Genomic DNA, 27131 nt, shown 5'->3' with positions numbered 1-27131 from the left:
GTCCTGGGCCCTGGTTGGCAACAAGTGGGGACAAAGAAGAGGCAGTGGTATCCTCCCATAATCCAGCATGGCTAGATCTCTCTGGGACTTGTGCTCCAGCTTCCCATGTGCTTGGCTGCCTGCGGCCCAGCACTGCCAAACATTACTGATCGTAGTCCACGCACGTGGCTCCAGGGTGGAAGACATACTTCTTCCTTCCAAACCGCGTCTGCTGGGTGAAGTAGTCATAGCGTTCAGACTTCTTCCACATGTAATAGTACTCCACGCACTCGCCCACCGACCGGGTGCGGACCTGTGGACGAAGAGGAGGAGAAGGTGAGGCGAAGCTTAGAAAGGACGGGATTTGGGGGGACAACCTGCCTGGAATCAAACCTACATGAGCAGGGTGCACGTCCCAGAATCCTTTGCAATGCACTGGGTTTCCATACGAATCATTCAGGGGGAGCCTTGACAGATGACTCAACAGTAGTAGTAGCCCACAGTAGTAATAGTAATAAGTAACAACAAATAACAGCAACAATAAATAACACATATATTCACCATCTAGTAGACTACTTCCAAGGGTTCAAAATGCTTCACATGCATTATCTAGTTGGAATCCTTACAACAACCCTGCAAGGTAGGCCAGCCACTATTGATCTCCCATGGCTTCACTGGGCTCCTCCATCACCTGGCAGCAGCCATCCCATCAGCCAGTAGCAGATGGAGGGAGAGGGAGATAGGAAGCAGGGCCACTTACTCTGCTCTGCTGAAAGACCTCCTCTCCCCGAATGGTTTCCTTTCCAGGTGCTCACAGGAACTACTATTTAACGTTAAGAATTGGTGCCCGAGTTGGCTTTTGTTCCCTCACCATCCCTTTTGCATCATATCTTCTAGATCCGCCTTCCCAAACTGGGTGCTCTCCAGATGTATTGGACTACAGCTCCTATCATCCAGGGCCAGCAGATCAGATTTGTTTATTTGCATATAGTCATCAGACCATCACAACACAAACATTTAACAAAAGTTACTAGAGATCAATACAAAGATAACATATGTACATCAAGTTAACACAAGCCCAAAACATATAGAATAACCTTCAAATTCTGGACCTCTAGCTAAAATAGGTAAAATTACACAAACTGATATATAATCAGATATAAACTCATCAACTTTAAAGTTCTGAATCTGCCTCACAAGGCACAGCATTCTCCTTTAAGAATGTTTCTCTAGCATCAATTACTATAGATTGAAAACATGCAGCCTTTGCAGTCAGATATCTACATTGCCCACAAGAGATTACAGTCTCGTGGGTGGACTTCCCCAAATATTGTTCTCTTACAGGGGTGGGCAACCTGTGGCCACCCTGCTGTTTTGGCCCACAATTCCCATGATCCCTCACCACTGGCTTTAATGGCTAGGCTGATGGGAGTTGTTGGCCAAAGCACATTATACAGGGGGCAATATATAATAATATGTACAAGTTCTTCCACCTGTTTTAAACCACAAGGACAGGTACACTCAGAATATGGCCCATTCTTCCTTCTAACACAGCTGAGGGCATCCAGTTTAACCAAGCTTTAGTAAAGGCCATCCTGTCTCTCTGAGGGTGCAATCCTATGCATGTTTAGACAGAAAGCAGTCCTACAACTCTCAGCATTCCCCAGCCAGCCATGCTGGTCGAGATGGACCTTTTGGTCTGATCTAGCAAAGCTCTCCATGCTGGCTTGGGAATGCTGGGACTTGTACGACTTTTTTCTGTCTAAACATGCATAGGATTGTGCCCTAAATAATGGTCGAACAAAAGGAGCGCAAGGGAAATTCTTTTACAACGATGCTGTTTTAGAAACTGATGTAGTTGCCTATATCTGTAAATATATGTCTCCATCTCAGAATCTTTCTGGCAAGCTCCCTCCCCAAATTCTTTACACAGAGCCTGCAGAACCCTGGCCACACTGAATGGGGATGGTGGGAGTTGTAGTCCTGCATTGAGCAGGGGGTTGGACTCGATGGCCTTGTGGGCCCCTTCCAGCCCTACTATTCTACGATTCTATGATTCTACACCTGGAGGGCAGCCAGTTGGGGAAAGGCTGTTGTGGACTGTAAGCCTGGGGGGGCAGGGAGTGCTTTGTTTTTATTGATTGTACATAAGCAAGCAACCAGATGCCTTTGGGAAGCCCACAAGCAGGACATGAAGGATGCAGCCCACCCACCCCCACTTTAGGTCCCTGGCCTTTGTTACTCAGAGGTAGATGGCCCCTGAATATGGAGGGTCCTTTTTAGCTATTGTAAAAGCATAAGGAGAGCCTTGCTGGATCAGACAAATGTCCATCTCGTCCAGTGTCCTGTTTCCCAACAGTGGCCAACCAGATGGCTTCCAACAAGAAGCCTACATGCAGGTTACAAAGGCAAACAGGTGGCCAATACAGCATTCTGTGGCTTTGTCTGTGCTTCTGCAAGCTGGCAGCCCTCCCACAAGCTCTGCATGTAATTCATCCGAGCTAACGCATGCGCTACGGCTGCTGCCGATTTACCTTGTTCGCTTGAATAAGGTGGAAGTTTTTCCCATGGACCCGAAACCCATGTTCAAAGTTCCTGCATTCCTCCTCACTCCAGGCACAGAGCTCATCTGAAAGGCAGGCAACAAAAACGGAGACAGGAATTATTTTCAAGAGACATCCATTTAGCATTTTCTAAACTTCTTCAAGAGCCGAGGCACATTTTTGGTTAATATTGTCAACTAAAATGGAAGAGACAAGATTCTCTCTCACTACCAAGTCCTGCTGCCTTTCTCCCTCTCTTGGATCTTGCTGGATCATTTAGTGCAGGAGGCGCAGGAGAATGACCCTGCCCTTGGAGGAGACTGGCCCATCAAACCTCTGCATGACTCGCTGATCTGGGCTTTCCTCCTCCTAGTTAGGGGGCATGCTCACACTGGCGACATGTGCAGAAACATTTGAAGGTGAGTAAATCTTACTCTTAAGATTTACTTTTAGGGAGTGCAAGAGTGTTACCTGCCTTCAGGTAATTCTGGATGTTGAGATTAACCAGGCATTGCCCTCCTTGACATATCTGGCATTCATAAAGGCTAGAAATGGGATAGATTTTTAAAAACTTTTAAGTGAAAACCCATGCTGTTAGGAAGCTGAACTTCTGCAGTGATTGCTATATTCTGTAGTTTAACGTCTTCCTACTTGCAAATAGCCCTGACTAGCGGCAAAATCTGATCAGAATGACATAGAGGTTGTTCACTCAACATGACAACCAAGAGTATGGGTTGTCATCGATTGAACCTGGGTTATTTGTGGTCAACAAACCATGATTTGTTAGCACAGCTGGGTTCACACAACACAACAAACCACAATTCAACAACAATCCACATTCAACCCATAATCAACTCAAACTCTGCATTGTCGTGTTGTCTGAACCAAGTCTAATGCAGCATCCCTGACTTGCTCCCCTAGAGATTATCACCTGCCCCAAACATTTATTTATTTAAAGCATTTCTTATCCACCTTTCAAGACTGCCATTTTCCCAATGAGGCTTACAACGCAAGACATAATATACTGACTAGATCAGTATAACAAGTTCATGAAATCATAAATTAACTTTAAAACCAAATTAAAAATGAACCAGTAACAAAAGTAGCATATATAATAAAAATTTTCATTTAAATGCCAAAGCAAACAAGTAAGTTTTTAAAACCCTCTTTAAAAACCTACAACAGATGGAGCCAGCTTTCTATCTCCTAGGAAGGAGTTCCATAGGTCAGGGGCCACCACTGAGAAGGGTCTTTCTCTAGTGCCCACCAACATTACAGACGCTCTGTTTAGCTGGGGCTGATGACACCACAGCCTCCCTTATACAAGCTTAGCATGTCTTTGTCCTTATTTAATAATAACAACAATCACCACCACTTGCTTCATTTCATTTCATTTCTTATATTTCTATACTGCCCCATGGCCAAAGCTCTCTGGGTGGTTCACAAAAATTAAAAACCATTAAAATACATTATATAAAGTATAAAAAACTGCTTAGCATTTAAGTGTTCAAAACACTTCCCATGCATTATCTAGTTCTGGGGTCTGCAACATGGTGTGTGTGCCTACAGACACTATTCTTGGTGGCTGCCAGGCTCCCTGCCCTTCCTGGTTTTTATTTCCTCAGAATTTTTTTAAAATTAAAAACCTTTTTTTAAAAAAACTGGGGGAGGCCAGCATGCTGCAAAACAAAGTGCCTCCATTGCCATTTTTATTTGGGTTCAAAAGAGCGGTTTTGTGTTTTGGAGCTCAGAGCCTTGTACTTAAGTCTTTGGAATCTCACGGCACAGGGGCAGTCTACCTCACATTACTAAATGTGGGGGGAACAAAGAATGCAAAAGAGGGCTGTTGCCTTCACATCCTGCTTTACGGGCTTCCCGAAGGCATCTGGTTGGCCACTGCAGGAAGCAGGGTGCTGCACAAGATGGACCTTTGGTAAAATCCAGCAGGGCTCTCCTCACAATAAGAGTGTTCAACTTGGGCTGGAGGTGCGTGGGTTCAAATCCCTGCTCAGCCATGAAGTTCACAGCTCAACTTAGGCCAGTTGTAGCCTTTCAGCATAAGCCTTGCAGGGTTCTTTAAGACGATAAAAGGGGGAGGGTGGGCAATGACAAATGATGGATACCTCCTGCACCTCCCTGATGCAGGGCAGGATTTTAAAAAAGAAGTGTGGAGAGTTGAGGCCAGGGGTGGGGAACCTCAGGCCTCCAAGCCAAATCCGGCCTGCCTGGGGTCCCAAACTGGCCTCCTGGGGTTCCCCAGATGGCCATGCCCCCTTCCCTTAGCCCCACCCCTTTCCCACAACCGTTCAGTGGTTTCCCAGCTTTTGTGCCTCCCCCTCACCCCTTCTAAAAGGTTTAAATCCCTCTCCTAAGGCTTAGTGACTGGCAGGAACAGCTTGAAGCTACAATATGCTGGCATATTGGGTGTTTCGGCCCTGCCCGTATTGCCTTTGGCCCCGCCCACCACTGGAATGTGACCTCTGAGAGCTTCTCCAAAATGGAATTCAGCCCTGGGGTGAAAGAGGTTCCCCACCCCTGGCCCAGGCAGTTCCGACAGGGCCAGAGGGCCTCTGCTATGGAGCGCTGGACTCCCCCGCCCCCTCACCTCGAATGACCTTCACGTTGAACCGGAGTCGCCGCAATGCCTCTTGCGTGCTGAAGTTGCACTTCACCAGTTCATACAGTGCCTGTGGAGCACACGCGCGCGCACACATGGGGGTCGGCTCATTAGGCAGCTGAGGTGTGGGGGGGGTGAGAGTGAGACGGTGAGGGAACAGGAATTTGGGGGTGGGGACACACAAAGGAGCAGAGTCATGCTCAGACCACCTCATTTCACAGAGGGACAACAAAACAATGATTGTTGGCAGGGTCTCTAGCTCTGTGGCCGAGTCCCTACTTTGTATGCAGAAGGTCCCACATTCCATCCCTGGCATCTCCAGGTAGAAGGATCAGGTAGCAGGTGATGGGGAAGAGCCTTCTCTGCACAAGACCCCTACGAGCCACTGCCAGCCTCCTCCATGGGAGGGGATTTCGGGTCTCACCAGAGCTTTTAAATTAATCTATTCCCCAGGGTACACCAGCTGACTCCCAGTGGCATCAAGGACCTCTCCCCGTTTGGGAATGACGGCCACACTCACCTGCTCATTATCCTTCACCATCTCTCCTTCTGGAAGGCTGGCGATGGAGACTTCATCCCACCTTCTCTTGATGGCTTGGTAAAGGAACTCTTCCACCTCTCTCTCAGGCAGGATGTTTGGGTCCCAAAGCAACTGGTCGTCATTTTCGTACACTGGAAGAGAAAACATCAGCAGGTACATCTGAGGTGAGAGCTGAGATGAACACTTTGCATTCCTGCAACCATGAAGCTGGATGCAGATCTGGGACATTGGAGCTCAAGATCCACCCTGACTCAGCACTAGGGCTTGCACACGCATGTTGTGATTCTGTGGGATCATGTGAAAAGCTTTGCGAGAACCTCTGTTTTCATGTCAATGAAAGGGCAAGCCAGTGGTCCTTATGATTGCAAAGATACGCTTGAAAAAGGAGAGACAGAAGCTCAGCAGAAGAGCATCTGTTTTGCACATGGAAGGTCCCAGGTTGAATGCCAGCATTTCCAGTTAAAAGGAATCCCTGGTAGGAGGTTTGGGGAAAGGCCTATGTGCAAGACTAGACAATGCTGGTTTAGATGGATGACCAGCCTGGCCTGGTATAAGGGGACGGGGGACGGGGAACCATAGCTCAGTGGGTAGAGTCCTGTTTGCATGCAGAAGGTTCAATCCCTGCCACTCCCAAGTAAAAGGTTCAGGTAGCACGTGATGGGAAAGAACCTTCTCTGCCTGAACCTTGGAGAGCTGCTGCCAGTCAGAGTGGCAATAATAGCCCAGATGGATAAAGTGTCTGAGCTGGTCTAAGGCAGCTTCCTGTGCTGCTAAAGCATGAACTGAGACATCAGAAGCCAGCACAAAGTGGCTGAATAAAATTTCCAGGAGTTGTGGGATGGCACTTCTAATGCCCTTACCCCTTCCTATTCTTAGCAAAAGAAGAACTGTGAAAATCATGAAAACAAAATCAGAATTAATTATACAAAGGCAAGACAAATTATGCAAGAGTGCTCAATTTGCAAATTTTACACAGACTACACTGAATTCAGCTTTTCCAGTGCACAATTTGCATTGTCCAGGCAACAGAATTGTATTTATCTGCTTTTATTGTGGAATATATACACAGTTCTCCTAATTGCTCGTCTTGAGGAAAGTCACCCTCAGTTCCCACCTGTGAAATTTATTTATTTAAAACATTTGTATCCCACCCTATATCATTAAGTTCTCAGGGCGGCTTACAGATAAAATCAATTTAAACAGTATAAAACAATGCATCATTTAAACAGCTAAAAACATATTCAACCATTAAACAAGCTAATACCAATTAAAATCTAAAACAATAAAATAGTTAAAACAGTGTGCTACTTTAGGGAATGCATTTTAGCCCTCAAAGCCTTTGGTAAAAAGCCATGTGTTTACTTGGCACCGAAATGAGACCAACGTCTGCACCAATCGGGTCTCCAAGGGGAGGGCATTCCACAGCCGGGGGGCCACAGCAGAGAAGGCCCTCTCCCACGTCCCACCATAGTATGTCTCACACTGGTGGGACACAGAGAAGGGCCCCTCCAACAGATCTCAGTCCTCAGGCAGGCATACAGGGGGAGGTGCTCCCTCAAATAGCGAGGTCCCAAGCCACTTAGGGCTTTAAATGAAATGGGAACAGCAGCAACTTAAATTGATTGTTATAAGGGTTCTTGTGAGAATGAAACACTAAAGAAGACCTCCCCTGGACCTTTAGAGCAGTGCATGCCACATAGCTCAATTAAGGCTGTTACACACTGCCTTCCCTGAATTTTTTAACACAGCCTTGTACAGAAAAATCACTAGCATGCAATATGTTTTTTTATTAGCACACTTAAGAATAGCCTGTATTTCCACACTGGCTACACAGGATGGGAAGCCACCTCCTCCTCTGCCAGCATGGAAATGCAGGATACTAGCCTCTTAGCAGGCTAGTAAAAATTGCCTTCTACCAAAGAGGTTGGCAAAGAAGACAAGGCATGGGTTTTTCTTCCTCTGCCAGCAGCAAAGCCAAGCCAACTGGCAGAGTAATGGAAAGATCTGTCCCTCCTCCACCAGCCCACTCACTCACCTGCCTGGAATTCTATGTACTCACCTGTATGGGATTCTTAGTCGCCTATGGCCACCAGGGCAAGGAGTACAAAGCTGCTTTATGGTTCATCTTTTAAAAGATGAAATCAGAGTTACTCAGGAAGGTGAACTTGGGCTCCTCTAATAACACTTTCTGCACTTAAAGGATATTTCCCTGGAACACACACACATGGACACTGCTGGCAAATGCAAATGCTGCTTGGAGTATTACAGCCTCCCATAATGAGGAAGGCCTCCCACCTTTTTCGCTGTGCCTGTTCAAATGGAGGAGGGGGACAGCTGCCTGATACTGAGGCCCAACCATGATCTCCTGCAAATAAATATTAAGAATAAAATAGAGAGAGAAAGAGAGAGAACAGGACAGGATCTGGGAAGACCCGATTATTCAGATTCTATTGCTGAAAGGGGTGCACTCTCTCTCCCCAGGGAACTTGTAGTACAGCTGGCCACAACCTGGCCCCCTCCAAATATGCTGGACTAAATTCCCATGGTTGGGAATTGTAGTCCAACACATCTGGAAGACACCAGGTTGGAAGAGGCTGTTCTACCACGCTCAGGGGCCCATGTTTCCGACTGCCGCAGCGAATGCATCATGGCCCTCTGGCGAAGGTGATGTGAGGAGTCCCAGCCTTCCGTTTCAGGCCTGGGCAGCCGTAGCGAAGGCATAATCCTCTCAGCCTCAGCCCCTCCCCTCCCCCTGCAATGGGGAGACGATCACAGGCTCCGAAGACACACCTTCTTGCAGTCGTTGGTGGGAATGGAGTCTTCTTCGGAGTCCTCAGCTGAGGAGGAAGCACAGGGAGAGAGGCAGGGGTCCTTGTCTTCGTCAGCAAGCAAGTTGGCTTTTGGAAAGATGGAACAGAGCTTTATTCTCTTTCATTTGTAAAAATCTTACGTTGAAAATTAATTTTGTCAACAATGACAGCAGAAAACAGACAGTACTCAGAGAGTACAATTAACAGAATTACATTACCCAGCTGATGAGTTAGCGCAGTGAAATTTATAAAGGGGTGTGTGTGGGGGGTTTTCAAATAACGAATGGACCCAGCTTTCCACGGACTGCTTGAAAAGAGGATTTAGGGTGCAATGCTGCTGGATCTGCCCTCGATACTTGTAAACTTCTGAACTCGGAGGCTTACGAGTATCCAAAGCAAAGCGGGAGGCGCACTGCACCTCCCGCTCTGCAATTTAGCTAGACAGGCATTTTTGTGTGGGGGGGAAGGCTGGGGGGAGCTGGGGATATGGCGTAAGCCGTCCCCACCCACTAGCACACCCCCTTTCCCTCCTTTCCAAGCTTGCATTTGTGAGCTTGTAGAGGCAGCTGGTGTTGTTCTCTATGCACTGGCTGTTGACAGGGAGGGAAGCTCAAACTCCTGGGTCTGAGGCTGGAGTGCTGTCTCTGGCCTCGGATCCAGGAATCTGAAAATCCTATCCCCCCCCCCCCCCGATGCTGTCTAGGGGCCATAGGATTGCTCTCTTTAAGAAATTCCTGGAGGATTAAGGTTATCAGTGGCTACTATAGCCATGTTGACTATATGCTACCTCCAGTATCAGAGGCAGTATGTCTTTTAATACCAGTTTGATGGGGAACAAAGAGCAGGAGGGTGCTATTGCACTCATGTTCCGCTTGTAGGCCTCCCATAGGGGCATCTGCTTGGCCATTGTGAGAACAGCATGATGGACTAGATAGGCCCTTGGTCTGATCCAGCATGGCTCTGCTTATGTGCTTAAATAACAACTTCTAAAATACTGAAAGTAGCTAGTTGGTGGCCATCACTACATCTTGTGGCAGTGAATTCCATTGTTTTACCAATGTGCTTTTGTCCATCCTGAATCTCCCATGACTTAGCTTCCCTGAATGACCCCATGGGGTTCTAGTATTATGAGAGAGGGGTCTCCCTTTCCAGTTTCTCCACACCATGCATAATTTTACACACACATGTGTTATCCTTGGCTTCCAGGGATGGGGTGGAAACACAACAAAAGTCAACCAACCAACCAACCAACCACTGGAGGATAAATCTATCATGTGGCTACTCAACACGTTCAGAGGCAGTATACCCTTGAATGCCAGCTGTTGAGGAACATGGGTGGGAGGGTGCTACTGCACTCATGTCCTGCTTGTGGGCTTTCCATTGGGGAATTTGGTTGGCCATTGTGGGAGCAGAATGCCAGACTAGAAAGGCCTTTGGTCTGATCCAACTTTTATGTGCTTAAATAACAACTTGTAAAATCTAGCACGCTTGGTGGGGAGGGAGAGAGCCTGCTGTGAAAAGAATTGGTAGCCGCAGAGGGCTTGACCTCGCTCTCCCATGAGCGCTCTCACCCTCTCCCACATGCTCTCGCCCTCCCTCTCTCCCTCCCTCCCTCTCCCCCGCACCCCAGGTCCCATGCACCCCCTCTGTCCTGTCCCCTGAAAAGCTGTTCTTGAGAGTTGAGGGAACATTGTGGAGCATAGCAAGGAGTGGGGTGAAGTAGGTAAGGTGGATTGGAGAAAACTGAGTAGAGACACTCTACTCAGTGGAGAAATATTTTCTGCTAACACAAAGCCATCCCTGGATACAAACCAAGTTGTTTACCACCTCTTGAAGCTTTAAATGCACTCTAAAGGTCCAAGACATTTTGGTAATATGCAAATACATTTAAAAGTAATCATATTATTAGGGTGCAATCCTATGCATGTTTACACAGAAAAAGGTCCTACAATTCCCAGCATTCCCCAGCCAACATGGCTGACTGGAGAATGCTGGGAGTTGTAGGATTTTTTTTTCTGTCTAAACATGCATAAGATTGCACCCTTAAGCTATTAAGGCTTCAATTCTAACCATACTTACTGGACAGTAAGTTCTATGGAACTCAAACGGGACTTGTGAGTAAATGTGCTTAGGATTGCCGTGCACACCAATTAAAGAACCCATGATCCTCTTGGAGTTGTTGGACTGACTCCCATTAGCCCCAACCAGCATGCCCAATGGACAGGGATGATGGAAGTTGTAGTCCAACAACATCGGGAAGTCCACAGGTTCTTCACCCCTGAATTAAAGGGTATAGGATTAAGGCTGCAGTCCTATGCATAATTAACTAGGAGTAAGCCCCACTGAAGACTAGGAATGTCAGAGAATTTCGCCACAAATCTCGGGGAGGCCGAATGCCAGCGCATTCAGCCCCCCGAAATCGGTGGCGAAATGGTCTGCGGACAGGACTCCGGGACGAGACTTACCTTCGGTGAATCTTCCTGGCGGCGGCGGCTCTGGCTGCCGGTCTTCCGACTGGCTGCCGCTGCCATTTCCAAGTTTAAAAAAAACGTGATAGGCTACGTAAAGATTTACGTAGCCTATCACGGCTAAATTTTAAAAAACACCGTGATAGGCTACGTAAAAGTTTACGTAGCCTATCACGGCTGAGTAAAAACAAAAACACGCGTACGCAAATGGGCGCCACCATTTACGTTCCTTATTTTGGCACGTCGTAGTCTACATAAACATTTATGTAGACTACGGCAAAAATAAGGGGAACGCAAATAGCGTAGACGCTACGCTATTTGCATTCCCCTTATTTTCACCGTAGTCTACGTAAAAGTTTACGTAGACTAAGACGTGCCAAAGTGAGGAACGCAAATGGCGGTGCCCATGGGCGCCGCCATTTGCGTACGCACGTTTTTTGTTTTTTTACCCAGCCGTGATAGGCTACGTAAACATTTACGTAGCCTATCACAGTTGACTGCAGGGACGCAAATGGCAGCGTTGGCTACGGCCGCTGCCATTTGCGGACCCGGCCGGCCAGGATTCGGGGGGGGGGAGGACAGAGCGCCTCCCCCCCGGCCAGAATTTCGGGGGGGAGGGACGGAGCGCCTCCCCCCCCCGGCCAGAATTTCGGTGGGGAGGGACGTAGAGCCTCCCCCCCCCCCCCCGGCCAGAATTTTGGTGGGGAGGGACGTAGAGCCTCCCCCCCCCCCGGCCAGAATTTCGGGGGGAGGGATGGAGCGCCTCCCCCCGACCTCGAATCAATTTCGTTAAAAGGTAAATGACTTTCATACATCCCTACTGAAGACAGTGGGGTTTATTTCTGAGTCGACATATTATCTGTACTGTAAATCTGTAAATACAGATACTACTAAATACTGAAAATACTGTATTATTAGTAAATCTAAATACTATAAATCAAAGTAACTCTTTGGATTGGTTGACTGCCCTAGTTAAAATATTATTCTTTTGGCAGCTCACTCAAGATGGTGAGAGGAACAGAAATCACACACAGAGTCATTTTTCGAACTGCAGAGAGCTGAAGCTCCCTTCAAGGGTCAGGCTAAAGAGTAGACTTAAGCGTGAAAGACTTTCCTGGACTGAATCACTTCAAGGCTCAGGTGGGGGCAGGAGGTTATAGGTTTGAATACAACCTGAATAAAATTCCCTGTAATCCAGGGGATTCAGCCTCACTCTCCTCCCTGGCATGTGTTTGTCTATGCTTAGGGTACCATGTGTGTGCGAAGCCCCTGGTGAAGGAATCCTCTTCATAGGAGGAGCTAGAGCTCCCAGAGACATGCAGCACTGAGGGGAAAGCCTGGGCCCTCGGGGGAGATGTCTGTGGGTCCCTCCCCACAAGAGGAGAGGAATTCCAACTCTAAGACAAAGGCTGAGCAACCACCCCTAGCCCCCCCGTGTGTTGGTGTCTCAAGAGGCAAGCCAGAATGCCTGTGAAAAGGAGTGCTTGTTTGCAAAGGAAGGCTCCTCATGAGTAAAGCACTCCTAGCAAGTAGGGAACTCCTCACAAGGAGGACTTCTTCCAGAAGTCTCAGGTGTGCTGCAGCTGAGTCCTGGGTGGGGCCCTGAATGCTCCAGGTTATAAGCCTCAGTCCTAGGCAAGAGTATGCTGATGACACTATGAATCATCAGCTGATGAGCTCCATCTCCCAGTGACATCTATCAGGAGAGTCTGTGCAAGTCCTGGATCAGTGCCTGAACTCAGTAATGGGCTGGATTGGGGCCAATAAACTGAAACTGAATCCCGGCAAGGCGGAAGCCCTGCGGGTGAGTGGTTCCTGAGTTCGGGAGACAGGCACATTGCCTGTTCCAGATGGGGCTGCTCTCCCTCTGAAAGATCAGGTCCATAGTCTGGGGGCACTCCTAGATCCATTGCTGTCGCTGGAGGCCCAAGTGGTCGCTGCGGCTCGGAGTACCTTTTACCAGCTTCGGCTGGTTCGCCAGCTACGGCCTCTCCTGGACAGGGAAAGCTTGGCCACGGTGGTACAGGCACCAGTAACCTCAGGACTGGACTACTGTGACGTGCTCTATGTGGGGCTGCCTTTGAGGCTGGTCCGGAAGCTGGAGTTGGTGCAGAACGCAGCACCTCGGCTCTGGTCAGGAGCTGCCCCTTTCCAGCATGTAACTCCTTTGCTGAGGGAACTGCACTGGCTGCCTATTCGCTACCAGGCCAGGGTTTGGGTATTAGTACTAATGTACAAAGCCCTAAACAACTTGGGACCAGGATACCCAAGAGAGCACCTTCTCCCTTACCAACCTGCCCGGTCACTGAGGTCATCAGAGGGCTTGCTCCTGGCTGTTCCACATGGACCCATGGCCTGGTTGCAGTCCACCAGGAGAAGAGCCTTCAGCGTGGTGGCCCCCTTCCTGTGGAACTCCCTGCTGTTGGAGGTCAGGCAGGTGCCAACGTTGTGTTCCTTCCCGCACCTCCTGAAGAGGCCTATTTCATAGAATCATACAATAGTAGGGTTGGAAGGGGCCTCCAAGGCCATCGAGTCCAACCCCCTGCTCAATGCAGGAATCCAAGTCAGTTTCGAGAGGCCTTCCCTGAGTGACCAGCCACCGTTTCTTAAGTTCAGAATCTGTTCTTTTAAAATATTTTAATTATGGGGTTTTATTTTTTTATCTTGCTGTTCACCTCTCCAAAATCATTGATGTGGAGCAGTATATAGAATCATAGAATAGTAGGGTTGGAAGGGGCCTACAAGACCATCGAGTCCAACCCCCTGCTCAGTGCAGGAATCCAAGTCAGAGCATCCCTGACAAATGGCTGTCCAGCCTCGTCTTGAACGCCTCCAGTGTGGGAGAGCCCACCACCTCCCTAGGGAATTGGTGCCATTGTCGTATTGCTCTGACAGTCAGGAAGTTTCTCCTGACGTTCAGCCGGAATCTGGCTTCTTGTAACTTGAGCCCATTATTCCGTGTCCTGCATTCTGGGATGATGGAGAAGAGATCCTGGCCTTCCTCTCTGGACCAACCTTTCAAGTCCTTGAAGAGCACTATCCTATCTCCCCTCAGTCTTCTCTTCTCAAGGCTCAACATGCCCAGTTCTTTCAGTCTCTCCTCATAGGGCTTTGTTCAGAGTCCCCTGATCATCCTCGTTGCCCTCCTCTGAACCCTCTCCAGTTTGTCTGCATCCTTCTTCAAGTGTGGTGCCCAGAACTGTACTCCAGATGAGGCCTAACCAGTGCTGAGTAGAGGGGAACTAGTACTTCCCAGGATTTGGAAGCGATGCTTCTATTAATGCAGCCCCAAATAGCATTTGCCTTTTTTACAGCCACATCACGTTGTTGGCTCATATTCAGCTTGCGATCTACAACAATGCCAAGATCCTTCTCGCTTGTAGTGCTGTTGAGCCACATATCCCCCATCTTGTAACTGTGCATTTGGTTTCTTTTTCCGAGGTGCAGAATTTGGCATTTCTCCCTATTAAATGTCATTCTGTTGTTTTCTGCCCAGCGCTCCAGCCTATCAAGATCACTTTGAGTTTTGTTTCTGTCTTCCAAAGTATTAGCTATCCCACCCAATTTTGTGTCATCTGCAAATGTGATCAGCATTCCCTGCACCTCCTCCTCCAAGTCGTTAATAAAAATGTGGAAGAGTACTGGGCCCAGGACTGAGCCCTGAGGTACCCTGCTCGTTACCTCTCCCCAGTTTGAGAAGACCCCATTGATAAGCACTCTTTGAGTCCAATTCTGTAGCCAACTGTGGAGCCACCAGATCATTGTTTCATCTAGCCCACTTTGAGCTAGTTTGCTCATCAGGAGATCATGGGGCACTTTGTCGAAAGCTTTGATGAAGTCGAGGGATATGATGTCTACAGCATTCCCACAGTCCACAAGGGAGGTGACTTGATCCAATGATGAGATCAGATTCGTCTGGCAGGATTTGTTCTTGACAAATCCATGTTGGCTTCGAGTAATCACTGCATTGTTTTCAAGGTGCTTACAAATGGATTGCTTTATGATCTGCTCCAGAATTTTCCCAGGGATTGATGTTAGACTGACTGGTCTGTAGTTCCCAGGTTCCTCCTTTTTACCCTTTTTGAGTAAAGGCCCTTCTCCAGTCATCTGGCACTTCACCTGTCCTCCATGATTGTTCAAAGAGAATAGACAGTGGTTCTGACAGTTCTTCTGCCAGTTTCTTTATTACTCTAGGGCGCAGTTCATCTGGCCCTGGCGATTTGAACTCATTCAAAGTAGTTAGGTGTTCCTTGACCACATGCCTATCGATCTCAAGCTGCAATCCTGCCCCTTCAGCCTGGACTTCGCCTTTGCCAGGGGGGTCATAGACCCTCTTTTGGGAGAAGACTGAGCCAAAGTAGGCATTGAGCACTTCTGCCTTTTCTTTGTCCTCTGTTATCATTTTGCCATCCTTATTTAATAGCTGAACCACCATTTCTTTCCTCTGCCTTTTACTATGCACGTAGCTGAAGAAAGCCTTTTTGTTGCTTTTAGCCTCCCTCGCTAACCTCAGCTCGTTCTCAGCTTTAGCCTTCCTGATGCCATCCCTGCAATTCTGTGCTCCCTGCCTGTACTCTTCCTTTGTTGCTTGGCCTTCTCTCCACTTCCTATATGTGTACTTTTTTGTTTTCAGGTCATCTCTGAAATATTGTAGATAAATAGGCAGGGAGGGCTGCTGAAACATCTTATTTCAGCTCCCAGTACCTTGAAACTGTACTTCCTTAACCTTGCGTCTCCTTGTACTGATCTCTTGCACTGCTGACTCCTGATAAGACCCTGCTTTTGAACTGCCCTTTTTTCCTGGACTGGTAATTTTGTGATTTGACTTTTTGCTTGCCCACTGACTTTGCTAAATGGATTTGCCCCTCGTTTGCTCCAGAGCTGAGCCCATCCCAGCCATAGCAGGAATGTGTGTATGACCTGAACCACACACACACACACACCTGCCCCCCAATCCTGCTCTGTCAACCTACCTCCTGCTCCACTAGAACTCTGCTCCCACTGCAAACCTGGCAGTCAGAGCTCACCACTTTGAGGGCATCCTCTAGGCTGCTGTACCAGCCCGCTTATGCATTATGTCAGGTGATCCTCCCACAAAGGCCAATCACAGCCCAGCAGACCTTACAAAAGCCCCAACCATAGAGCTTCATCCTCAGTCTGAACCAACTGCTTCCCTGTTTGCTACACCACTGTCCTAGCCTTGACTACACACACCTGTCTCTGATCCTCTATCACTGCTCTGGACCTCGATCCCTCCTTGTTTTGAACCCCAGACCTGCCTCTCTGGCATGCTTGGATTAACAGCCAGCTCCCAGAGGCTGACTCTTGCCAAGGCATGACACTGGAGCACGCTTCACACATGATATACCAGAGGTGTTGAACCTCAGGCCTGTGGGCCAAAAGTGGCCTGCCTGGGGTCCCAATCTGGCTATCTGGGGTTCCCCAGAAGGCTCCACCCCCTTTTCCCCAACCACTGATCATTTAGTGGTTTTCTGGCGGTCAAAAAACCCAGCCTCTCTACATGCCAGTACTACAGTGCTGTAATGGCATTTGGGATACAGGGAGGGAGTGGGTGAAAGAGGAGGGAAACAAACAACCTAGGGATTGAGAAAATAAACTATGGTTTGTTTGTCTGCCAGACAAACCCTGGGTACAGCAACAAACCCTGGGTTAAACAAACCACGGGTTAGCATTAAGTGTGAACTAGACCAATGATTTCCCTTTCTCCTCTGGAACTGTGCGAGATTCTCAGTCAAACTTACAGCGGGTCTGATTGGGGAAAAGGTCCGATGCATCGTGGGAAGTGACTGAAGGAGTCAGATCGTCAGCTGAAGACTGTGTCTCCTCTTCCTCTTCCCCGGAAAGCAGATCCTTTGCTATCTGTTCCTTTAACCAACAAACGGAAAGAAGGGGAGAAAAGTTTTAAAAATAATTTTTAATACATGTATTTTATTATTCAAAGTGCCAGTGGTTATGACCTTCAAAGCCCTAAATGGCTTGGGGCTGCCTAACCTTTAAGATGTGGAGGGGAGGCTCTTCTTCACATCCTGGAAGTGTCAAACATGATTGTGTTGGGACGCAGGAGACGGCCTTCTCCATGACTGCACTGAGGCTGTGGAACTCCCTGCCAAGGAAGGTCTGTTCCCCCCCATCCCCACCCCATGGCTTTCCTCTGCCAGGTTGTCATTTGACCCAAGGAGGATTTTTTAAAGTGAACTGATCCTTCTTTGTCTCTTTTAAGCTGTCTTTATCTGCTGTAACCATCTCCTCTGTTACTGTATCTAAAAAAAAAATTAAAATCATGATATTTTTGTAATTGTTTTTAAAATTGTGGAAAGCTGCTCTGAGTATTGTGATTATGGCAGAAGGGTGGGATAGACAGTCAGGGCCAGAAATATTGGAACAAGGATAACTGTTTTGGCAGTTGGCCTCTGTACACCACCACATTGAAGTTGAAAGGAAACACACCCAGATGGGAGCGAAGTCAGGGCTTTCAGCTGTAATTCAAGGGGTTTGACAAAAGTGGGGCACTAACCATTCAAGAAGGACAGCCAGTGGCATACACACACACCCATCATTGGGGGCTCATAAGTAATGGAACGAATGGCTGACAAGCAGCTGCATAGCCAGGGGTGGCCTGTTTCCTGTGTACCCCATGGCCAATCCAGCAGATAAAAGGCCTGGAGGTGGTTCTGAGTGTCACATTTGCATTTGGTGGCTGTTCACTGGAACTCCCAGCATGAGAGCCAAAGAGGTGTCCATGCGAGTGAAGGAGGCCATCATTAGGCTGAGAAAACAAAATAAACCCATCAGAGAGATAGTAAAAACAGTGGGAGTGGCCAATACAACAGTTTGGAACATCCTGAAAAAGAAGGAATTAACTGGCAAGCTCAGCAACAGCAACAGGCCTGGAAGACCACGGAAGACAACTAAAGCGGATGACCGCAGAATTCTGCTCATGGTGAAGAGGAACCCTTTCACAACATCTAGCCAGGTCAAGAATGCTCTTGCGGAGGTAGGCATGTCATGGTCAACATCTACAGCCAAGAGATGGCTTTATGAATGTAAATACAGAGGCTTCACAACAAGGTGCAAACCACTGGTAACGCTCAAGAACAGACAGGCCAGATTAGCCTTTGCCAGCAAACACCTAAGAAAGCCTGCCCAGTTCTGGAATAAGATACTTTGGACTGATGAAACCAAGATCAACTTGTGCCAGAATGAGGGGAAGAGAAAAGTATGGAGAAGGAAAGGAACAGCTCATGATCCAAAGCATACCACATCATCTGTCAAACATGGTGGAGAAAACATGTTATGGCATGGGCATGTGTGGTTGCCAATGGAGCCCGGTCACTAGTGTTTATTGATGATCTGACTGCTGATCAAAGCAGCAGGACGAATTCTGAAGTGTATAGGGCTATACTTTCTGCTCAGATTCAGCCGAATGCTGCCAAACTGATAGGACACCGCTTCATATTGCAGATGGATAATGACCCAAAACATACAGCAAAAGCTACCCAAGGGTTTCTCCAGGCAAAGAAGTGGGATGTTCTTCAATGGCCAAGTCAGTCACCTGATCTCAACCCAATAGAGCATGCTGTTCACTTACTGAAGACAAGCCTGAAGGCAGAAAGACCCACAAACAAGCAGCTGCAGTAAAGGCCTGGCAAAGCACCTCGAGGGGGGAAACGCAGCATTGGGTCATGTCCATGGGGTCCAGACTTCAGGCAGTCATTGACTGCAAAGGATTTTCATCCAGCTATTAAAGGCGATCCTTAAGTTTGAAATGATGTTGGTTTGTTCCATTACTTATGAGCCCCCAACGACGGGTGTGTGTGTGTGCATGCCACCGGCTGTCCTTCCTGAATGGTTAGTGCCTCACTTTTGTCACACCCCTTGAATTACAGCTGAAAGTCCTGACTTCGCTCCCATCTGGGTGTGTTTCCTTTCAACTTCAATGCGGTGGTGTGCAGAGGCCAAAACAGTTATCCTTGTTCCAATATTTCTGGCCCTGACTGTACAGTCACTTACAAAGAAAACAAAAACAAATGATGTTTCCAGAGAAAGAATGGCTACAGCGTACATACAGGCTGAGTATTTCAGAAGATGACCAAAGAGGAGTTATTCAGCTTCTAAGTTCTTTTCTATAAGGCTGGGCTGAGCAAGTTCTAGGGGTCAAAATCCACCCCCCACCCCACCCACTGGTGATCACACACATCCTGGAGTGCAATTTCATTTTAAAACAAGGCATGCGCTCCTTCCCCATAATGTTGCTTTAAAGAGAAAACATCAGGTAGGGGTGCTGCATCTGTGGCACCAAACTTCGGCAGCAACGTCTGTGGCGCGGGGGCCACAAAAAAAGCTAGTGGACCACAAGTTGACTACACCTGCTATATGGGAATAGGACACCCCATAGTTTTTACCCTCATCCCTGTCCCTTGCTAATGGTGACAATCACAAGGACTAGGAGCAGAGAAAGCTGGTAGGCTCTCCTGGAAACCACAGCCCAGCAAGACGGTGCCCCTGTAAATCCCTAGGCACACACATGCAAGTCTCAGCCAAAGTGGCAATGTACAAAGCAGCCCAAAACTATGCTTACCTTATCCAAGGTCATGTCTGGAAGGTTGGGCGTAGCATCATTGCTCTCACTCTCCTGCTCAGCGATGGGGTCAGAGGCCTCATAGCCGTACAGTGCCAGCAGTTCCTCCAACGGCATTTCACTGTTCTGAACAAGAAGCGAGAGTAATGCTCCATCAGATATGGAGGGCACCCCCAGAGCAATACCAGCCTGGACAAACCTGGAGGTGTCACAGCGGGCAGTCTGCGCAGCTGGAACATAGGAAGCTACCTTCTAACAAGCCAGACTATTGTCTATCTAGCTCAGAACTGTCCACTTGGGGTCTCCAGCGTCGTCCTCGAGCTCCAGTGTGCCCACAGACACCTCTCTTGGTGCCCAGCAGGCTCCCTGCCCCTCCGGATTTTTATTTTATGATCACACTTTTGTTCCACGTTTAAACTGGGAGGCTGGAATGCTTCAAACCGCATTCAATTCAAAAGAGCGAGCTTGTGTTTTAGTGCTCAGACTTTACCTTTGCCTTGTACTTATGTTCTTGGACAAGTTACTTTTCTTTTCATCTCACTAGTTTGCCTTCTTTGAAATGAATGTGTTGTGATTTTGTGATCAGCCATGGCTGCCATGGAAGCCATTTTAAGAAAGGGCAAGCACCCACCCCCCATGGCAACCACTTTGTGAAAGCACCCACAATGTTCTCACAAAATTCCAAAGATGCTTCCTGACCCCAAAAGGTTGTGGATCCCTGACTGACTGGCTGTGACTTTCCAGGGTTTCAGGCAGCAGATTTTCCAGTCCTCCCTGGACATGCTGGGGATTGAACATGGGACCTTTTGCATGCAAATGGTCTGCTCCACCACTAAGCTATGGTCCCTCCAGGGTTTTCCCTCCAGGGAAAACAAGGCCTAAAGAGTGTGTGGGGTGGGGAGGCTGAACTGCATTGTTAACTCAGGGAACTTGCTGTCACAAGATGTGGCAACAGCCACCAGCCTGGATGGCATTCAAAAAGGGTTCAACAAATTCATGGTGGAGGAGAGGTCTGTCGACAGTGAGTACCTGAGACAGTCAAGCAGACCCTCTGTATTCAGAAGCAGTCTACCTCTGAGTACCAGGTGCTGGAGACAAACAGCAAGAGAGGGCTCTTGCTATCTGTCATTCCCCTGCTGGGGTAATCCTCTGCAGAGGAGGAGCTAGAGCTCCCAGGGACATGCAGCACCAAGGGGCAGTCCATGCCAAAAGACCAGGAGGAGCCTGGGCCCTTCGGGGAGATCTCTGTAGATCCCTCCCTACAAGAGAAGGGGAACGTCATCTCTGAGACAGAGGTGGAGTGACCCCCTAACCCCCAAGAGCGGCGGCATCTCAAGAGGTAGGCCAGAACAACCCCTGTGAGGAGAGTGCCCATTTGCAAAGGAAGGACTCCTTGTGAGTGAAGGATGTCCTCATGAGAAGGACTTCTCCCAGAAGCTGCTGAGTCTTGGGTAAGGCTCTGGAAGCTCCAGCTTATAAGTTCTCAGTTGAGACCTGCTGTCTACTGGAACAACAAGTTATTTCATCTCAAATTACCTTGAAGCTTCTCCTAGTGCTGCTGACTCCTGATAAGACCCTGCTTTTGGACTGCTCTTTTTTCCTGTACTGGTAGTGCTGAGCTTCGGATCTTTGCCTGCCTTCTGACTTTGCTAAACAGATTTGTTCCTAGTTTTGCCCTAGGGCTGAGCCCCACCCACCCACCCAGCCACAGCAGGAGAACAGCTTGCTTGTGAGCTTTCCAGAGGCTGGCCACTGCTGGAACATGGATGTTAGGCTCGATGCACCTTACCTTGATCTGGCCATCCAACAAGGCGATTCTCATGCCCTTCTGCACATTTTCAAAACTGCTTTTGCAACCATCAGAAGGAGGTTTTCCAAAACTACTGATAAATAACCCTGCCCCTTGACCCCCTCAGGCTAAAAGTGGCGCATTCTCCACTGTTTCACATGAAAACATCTGTCTGTCTTTCTAGAGGGTGTAAGAGAAAAGTTGCATCCGAAACAGGAACCCACCCCCTATGTTTCAGCATGAGTCACTGAAGTGGGCAAGCCCCGTGACTAGAAGGAGGAGAGAGCAAGCTGAGGGCTGGCTCAGGAAGAGGAACGTGAAGCAGCCTCCTCCAAAGGACAGCAATTCCATCTCTGCATCAGGAGTGGCCAAATTATCTAAAAAAGACCCAACGGAGAAAGGCGGTAGAACTCGGTGCTCCCAGTGAAGGCTGACAGGAAGGAGGCAAGAGGAGACCAGAGGATCTCCTCCAAATACGCACCGGGCAGACTCATCTGTGGGGACTTTGGGCTCGCAACAGCCTTTATTTGATGTGGGTTGACAGGAGCCGAAACATGGGGAGGGACCATAGCTGCTTTGTAAGCCTGAGACCCTGGAGAGCTGCTGCCAGCCAGAGCAGGAAATACTGGGCCAGAGGGACAAACAGTCCAACGTGATTCAAGGCAGATCCCTACGTTGTTTATTGCTGTTGGCACACGAACTCTCCTGGCAAAGCCCACTGGCAGCTAGCCTGGGAATTGCCACCATAAGGGCTAGGAACACCTTTTTATAACCACCCCCAAAGCCAAGATTCTCTGCATGCTAAAGTACCAGACATGATGCCCAGGCAAACTCAGGATCCGAGTTCCTTACCTGGGAGGCATTGAAGCTCTTCTCTAGCTCTTCGAAAGGCTTTGCTTTCCCCTGCGTGCGGTCCTGCTCCTCTTCCTCTGTCTCTTCCCGCACCCCGTAGCTCTGGGACAGGATCTCAGCCAGGCTGAACCGGTGGTCAGCTGAGCCCATAGACACCACTGCACAGATGGGAAGCAGGGGCCAGTGAAAGGATCGGAATAGTTACCAAGGTTTATTCCAAAGAAGGCTCCAGCACTAGGGGTCATGCTGCAAGGGCTGGGGGTGGGGTGACTTGCTGACTGGGTATTTATTTATGCATTGGTTTTTAAATATGCCTTGCAGGGCAAAATGCCCCCACAAGGTGGTGTACAAGAAATCCAGAACAAAGTACAATACTGTATAAAACAGATTAAAACCGTAAGATGCAGTAACACATCAAAACACAACAGTTAATTAAATGCAGATCAAAATAAAAACATTGGAAGAGAGAGGTCAACTTGATGCTGAAGGAGGAAATTCCACAGATGTGAGGGGCCACCTCCAAGAAGGCACTTTCCCCAGTAGCTGTCATTCTAATGCCTCTTACTAAGGGGTCAGAGAGAAGCCTCAGAGGCTGATTTCAAAGGTCAGGTAGGTACATACAGGGGCAGGTAGCCTGGTCCCAAACCATTCCAGCATTAAAACTCCAAACCAGCACTTTACATTGGTTCTGGAAACAAGCAGGTAGCTGGTGGAACTGGTACGGCAGGGATGGGCCACTGCTGGCCCTCCAGATGTTTTGGCCTACAACTCCCATCATCCCTCACCACTGGCTATGTTGACTAAGACTGATGGGAGTTGTAGGCCAAGACATCTGGAAGTCCACCAGTGGCCCACCCCTGTAGTACGGGATTGGTGTAGTGTGTGTTGGCATCTATTCATGTGTGTGCAGGTGTGCGCACTGCTGGGGGGGTCGGGGAAAGAGGTGACATAAAAGGAAAACGAAGGTCTGCAGTGGGGGAGTGGAACAGACCAGCAAGTAGATTCAAGATCTCTGTACCTGCCGTGGTATGAAGGCTGGGTCTCCCAGGACATAAGTTACGCACAGGATAGGATATGATCCTTGGACTTTGCCTCCCGATCGAGGCCTTAAAAAAAAGAAGACACACTCTTACGACACAAATTTATTTGCTAGCGAACGGACCTGGCTTTGCACGGGTGGGAATAACCATTAATTTAATACCGTGAAACCTTCAAGCAAACTTACGCAGCTTTCAGAGCTGGACACACAGTACCTCTCATCCCCGTCTGAATGGTACCCACCCAATGGCATCCATCCACTCCATTTCCCTCAGGGGGGCTGCCCCACAGCAAAGGGGAGGGGCAGACATCTAACTCTGCCCCTCGGACTGCTCCGCCCTGGCTTCAAACTGTCTCAATTGCAAAGCTATATGGTGGTTAGAAAAGGGCTGATTTCAAATAAAAAGCTGCCTTATAATAGATACTGCAGGCTTCAAACACAGAGACACATTTAAATCAATGCAAGTTAGTTAATTCATTTTAAGATAACCCCCAAGTGCACACCCCTGGGGTCACCTTAGTATGCATGCCAAGTTTCAGATGTCTATGTTTCACAGTCTTGGTGCTGTGGTGCTGACAGACAGATATCCTCTTTTATTATTATTGATGTATAGGGTTTATATCCTGCCTTTCTATAAAACAATGGAGACAGCTTCTAATCTCTTGCTCTTACCCACTGGTCTTTAAGTGCATGGTTGGGAACCACAACTGCATCACACAGCCTGACCTAAGGTGGGTCCCAACAGCAGCACTATCATCGTACCAAAATCAATCAGTCAAGAAGCAGGTCCCCAAATGTACATTCAGGCTAAAGCAGTGCAACAAGAATGGTGAAGGGTCCAGAAACCAAGTCCTATAAGGAATGGTTGAAAGAGCTGGGTATGTTTAGCCTGGGGAAGAAAAGATGGAGGGGAAACACGATAGCACTCTTCCAATACCTGAATGCAGAAGATAGCACAGTTGTTCTCTGTTGCTCCAGAGGGCAGGACTAGAACCAATGGGTGGAAATTGCAAGGAAATAGATTCCAGCTAAACATTAGGAGAAACTTCCTGATGGTGTCAGGGTGGAAACTGAGCCCATAGAGCCCCAGAGCAGTTCTGATTCTGAGGAGGAACAGCCATCCGTGGGAGAGGAGCCCGCTCATCCCTCACAGGCACAGCAGATGGCAGAGATTCCTCCTGCCAGCATTCCTGGGATAGATATTGACCCTGGCAGTGAGAGAGTGCGGGAGGGGGGCTTGCTAGACGCTCAACGCAGACGCAGGGAGCGATGAGCGATGGAGGGCGTGGAAAGGAGGCGTAGCGCCCGTTTGGCGTGCAAGCAACGGTTGCGTCCCGTGGACCCAAGGAAAAGAGGGAGGAACTCTCCCTAGACCATAGGTTCAGGGTCTGCAAGTGATTCTCCTTCAAACGGGGACCAACTGCCTAACCTGGAGCATAGGCTATACTCTGCTGTTCATTGCTTAGTCGCTGGTGATTAGCATCTGAAAGAGTCATTAAGTTGTAAAAGGATTAAAGCTTTGAAAAGAATCCTTTGTCTGTGTCTTGAGTTGGCTATTGGAGTAGACTGAAAGAGGCCACTAGGGCGCTCCTGACAGATGGTAAGAACTTTTAACAGTGGAATGGGCTGCCTCAGGAGGTGGCAAGCTCTCCTTCACTAGAGGGATTTAAGCAGAGGCTGGATGGCCACCTGTCAGAAATGCTGTAGTTAGCCCCAAACCATAGGAAGCTGCCTTATACTGAGTCAGACCCTTGGTCCATCTAGCCCAGTATTGTCAACACTGACTGGCAGCCGTGGCTCTCCAATGTTTCAGGCAGGGTTTTTTTCTGCCCTATCTGGAGATGCCTGGGATCAAACCTGGGACCTTCTGCATGCAAAGCAGGTGCTCTACCACTGAGCTACTGAGCAAGGGGTTGGACTAGATGGTCTCCAGGGCACCTTCCAACTCTAACTTTCAATGAAGGAGCAAGGCTCATGGCCAGGCTGCCAAACAATCCTGAGCCCCAGCACCACTTTTTAAGAAATCATCAAGCCTTCCCCCACACCTTGACAGTATTCTGAGAATGGAGCCCACCCCCAATGCTTTTTAAGGCACGTAGTTTACGATGGTTCTTCTGGACCACCACTTATGGTTCTTCTGGGCCACCACTTAGTTTACGATGGTTCTTCTGGACCACCATCAGCAGCACACTGTCTGACTTTCACTACTGCCCTGTCCTTCTCCTGTCCACCCCCGCCTCCTGCCCTGATAATTTCTCTTTCCCAAAACGGAGTTATGAGACTTCTGTTGCCACAATTATCCAGATAGATCAATTAATAAAAATAGGGACCATAATACAAATGGGGGGGTACTTTGCTCATTCTTTCACTGAGCACATTCTATTAACTTTCTAAATTGTTCGCTTTTTTCTTCTTTTCTGAATGACTTGCACTTCCATCACCAGCTTCCCGCCTCCCACATAATTGCTATGCTTGAATTCACATTTATATCTTTCATTTCTCCTTATTTAAGTTCCTACCATTCCTTTTTTGTGACTGTTAATAGCTACTATTTTAAGTTAGTCACTTTATCAATGATATTCTCTCTGCCAGTGCCTTATTTTCTCCCTCCTTAGCTATATTTTCTTTATTTCATTTATACCCCGCCTTTTTTCTTCTTGCAAGGAACCCAAGGCAGCTTACATTCTCCCCCTCTCCATTTTATCCTCACAACAACAACCCTGTGAGGTGGGTTGGGCTGAGAGTCTGTGACTGGCCCAAAGTCACCCAGGGAGCTTCCATGGCCAAGTGGGGACTAGAACCCGGATCTCCCGGCTCCCAGTTCAGCACTCTCACCATTACACCATGTTGGCTCTCTAAAATGTTTGTGTCTTTCTACCTTTGGCAACTGTGCACCCACTGTCTTTCTCCAATCAGTATGATTTTTGCTTCTTAGCTATGGCCTGTTGCTCATCTAGTATCACTCTGTCCATTTACCCCCAACCTTCAGTCTTAGAAATCTGTCTCTGTTTCAGGCCATTTCAGGCTGTAACTGCCCATTCTCTCACAAAGTCTACTCTGGCTATGAACCTGCAGTTTTTCCTGCAGTTTTTCACATGGTGACTTTTTATTCTTTGACTAAAGTTCCCTGCCATGGTTTTGCTATCGGTGCATGTCCTCATGTTTCCTTTTTCTGTTTCCAACACTATCACTTTCATTTAATTCCTCTCCATGTGCACACCACATTTTTCAAATAATGTGATCTATTCTCCGTTCTAAACCATCCGAAATCCTCAGGTAATATTATCAAATGACAACGTGATTTGAATGGACTCTGTTTCCTGGGGACAGCTGAGTGGAAGGCACATTCTGCTTGCTTTCCACACAGTTTCATTCCACCACCTGTACTGGGGCTGAGTGGAATGCAACCATGGGTGCCTCCAGATGGACACCAATCAAGCAGAGCTACCAATCAAGATGCATTGCGCAGCTATTCCATCTTTCTTCCTCATTAATGGAAGAGATAAAGACAGAACAAGCGGTGTGACAAGCATGTGACAGCAGGAAATGGAAGATGACGCCTGGACCCCCCATCAGATTCTATCAATGAGGCAAGGGGACTGCACAATAAAAACCTTGCCCGGATGTGCCCCAAGTGAGCACTTTCCAAAGCCCCTCTTTCCTCCTCCTCTATTGCCACTTATTAAAGATGAACAAAGTGCTCAGCATAACCCTGTCCCCACTAGCCATGCACCCTCTCCTTACAGCAGTGCATAGCCCTCACCTGCCATTATTCATCTTCAGAATCCTCCAATTGCCCCTTCAGCCCAAAATTTCTCCTTTTAGGAGCTTTATTTCACGCTACAGGCCTTCCTTCTCCCACCCACAAAATACCAGATATTTTCCCCTAAGCCT

At 48.2% G+C, this 27131-nt stretch overlaps 1 protein-coding gene across 2 annotated transcripts in view; it reads right to left on the bottom strand.

The window, feature by feature from the left end:
* Positions 1–27131, bottom strand: part of LOC146334045 (mesoderm induction early response protein 2-like) — a 67291-nt gene that overhangs the window by 14528 nt on the left and 25632 nt on the right. Inside the window, exons 2-11 of one of the 2 annotated variants that reach the window (XM_084825086.1) lie at positions 23217–23304; positions 22199–22356; positions 19558–19683; positions 16721–16844; positions 8471–8577; positions 7976–8045; positions 5660–5811; positions 5128–5209; positions 2514–2608; positions 165–292 (exon numbers count right to left, since the gene is read on the bottom strand). In XM_084825086.1, the coding sequence (XP_084681212.1) occupies positions 165–292; positions 2514–2608; positions 5128–5209; positions 5660–5811; positions 7976–8045; positions 8471–8577; positions 16721–16844; positions 19558–19683; positions 22199–22356; positions 23217–23304 (1130 nt within the window). The remainder of the gene's footprint in view (positions 1–164; positions 293–2513; positions 2609–5127; positions 5210–5659; positions 5812–7975; positions 8046–8470; positions 8578–16720; positions 16845–19557; positions 19684–22198; positions 22357–23216; positions 23305–27131) is intronic. The other variant, XM_084825087.1, reaches the window with a different exon arrangement.

Source organism: Heloderma suspectum, chromosome W (assembly GCF_057233095.1).
Source record: "Heloderma suspectum isolate Gila_16-S chromosome W, 16-S_ref, whole genome shotgun sequence".
NCBI lineage: Eukaryota > Metazoa > Chordata > Lepidosauria > Squamata > Helodermatidae > Heloderma > Heloderma suspectum.
The sequence above is the reverse complement of the archived record's forward strand: the minus strand, read 5'-3'. Positions and strand labels throughout refer to the sequence as shown.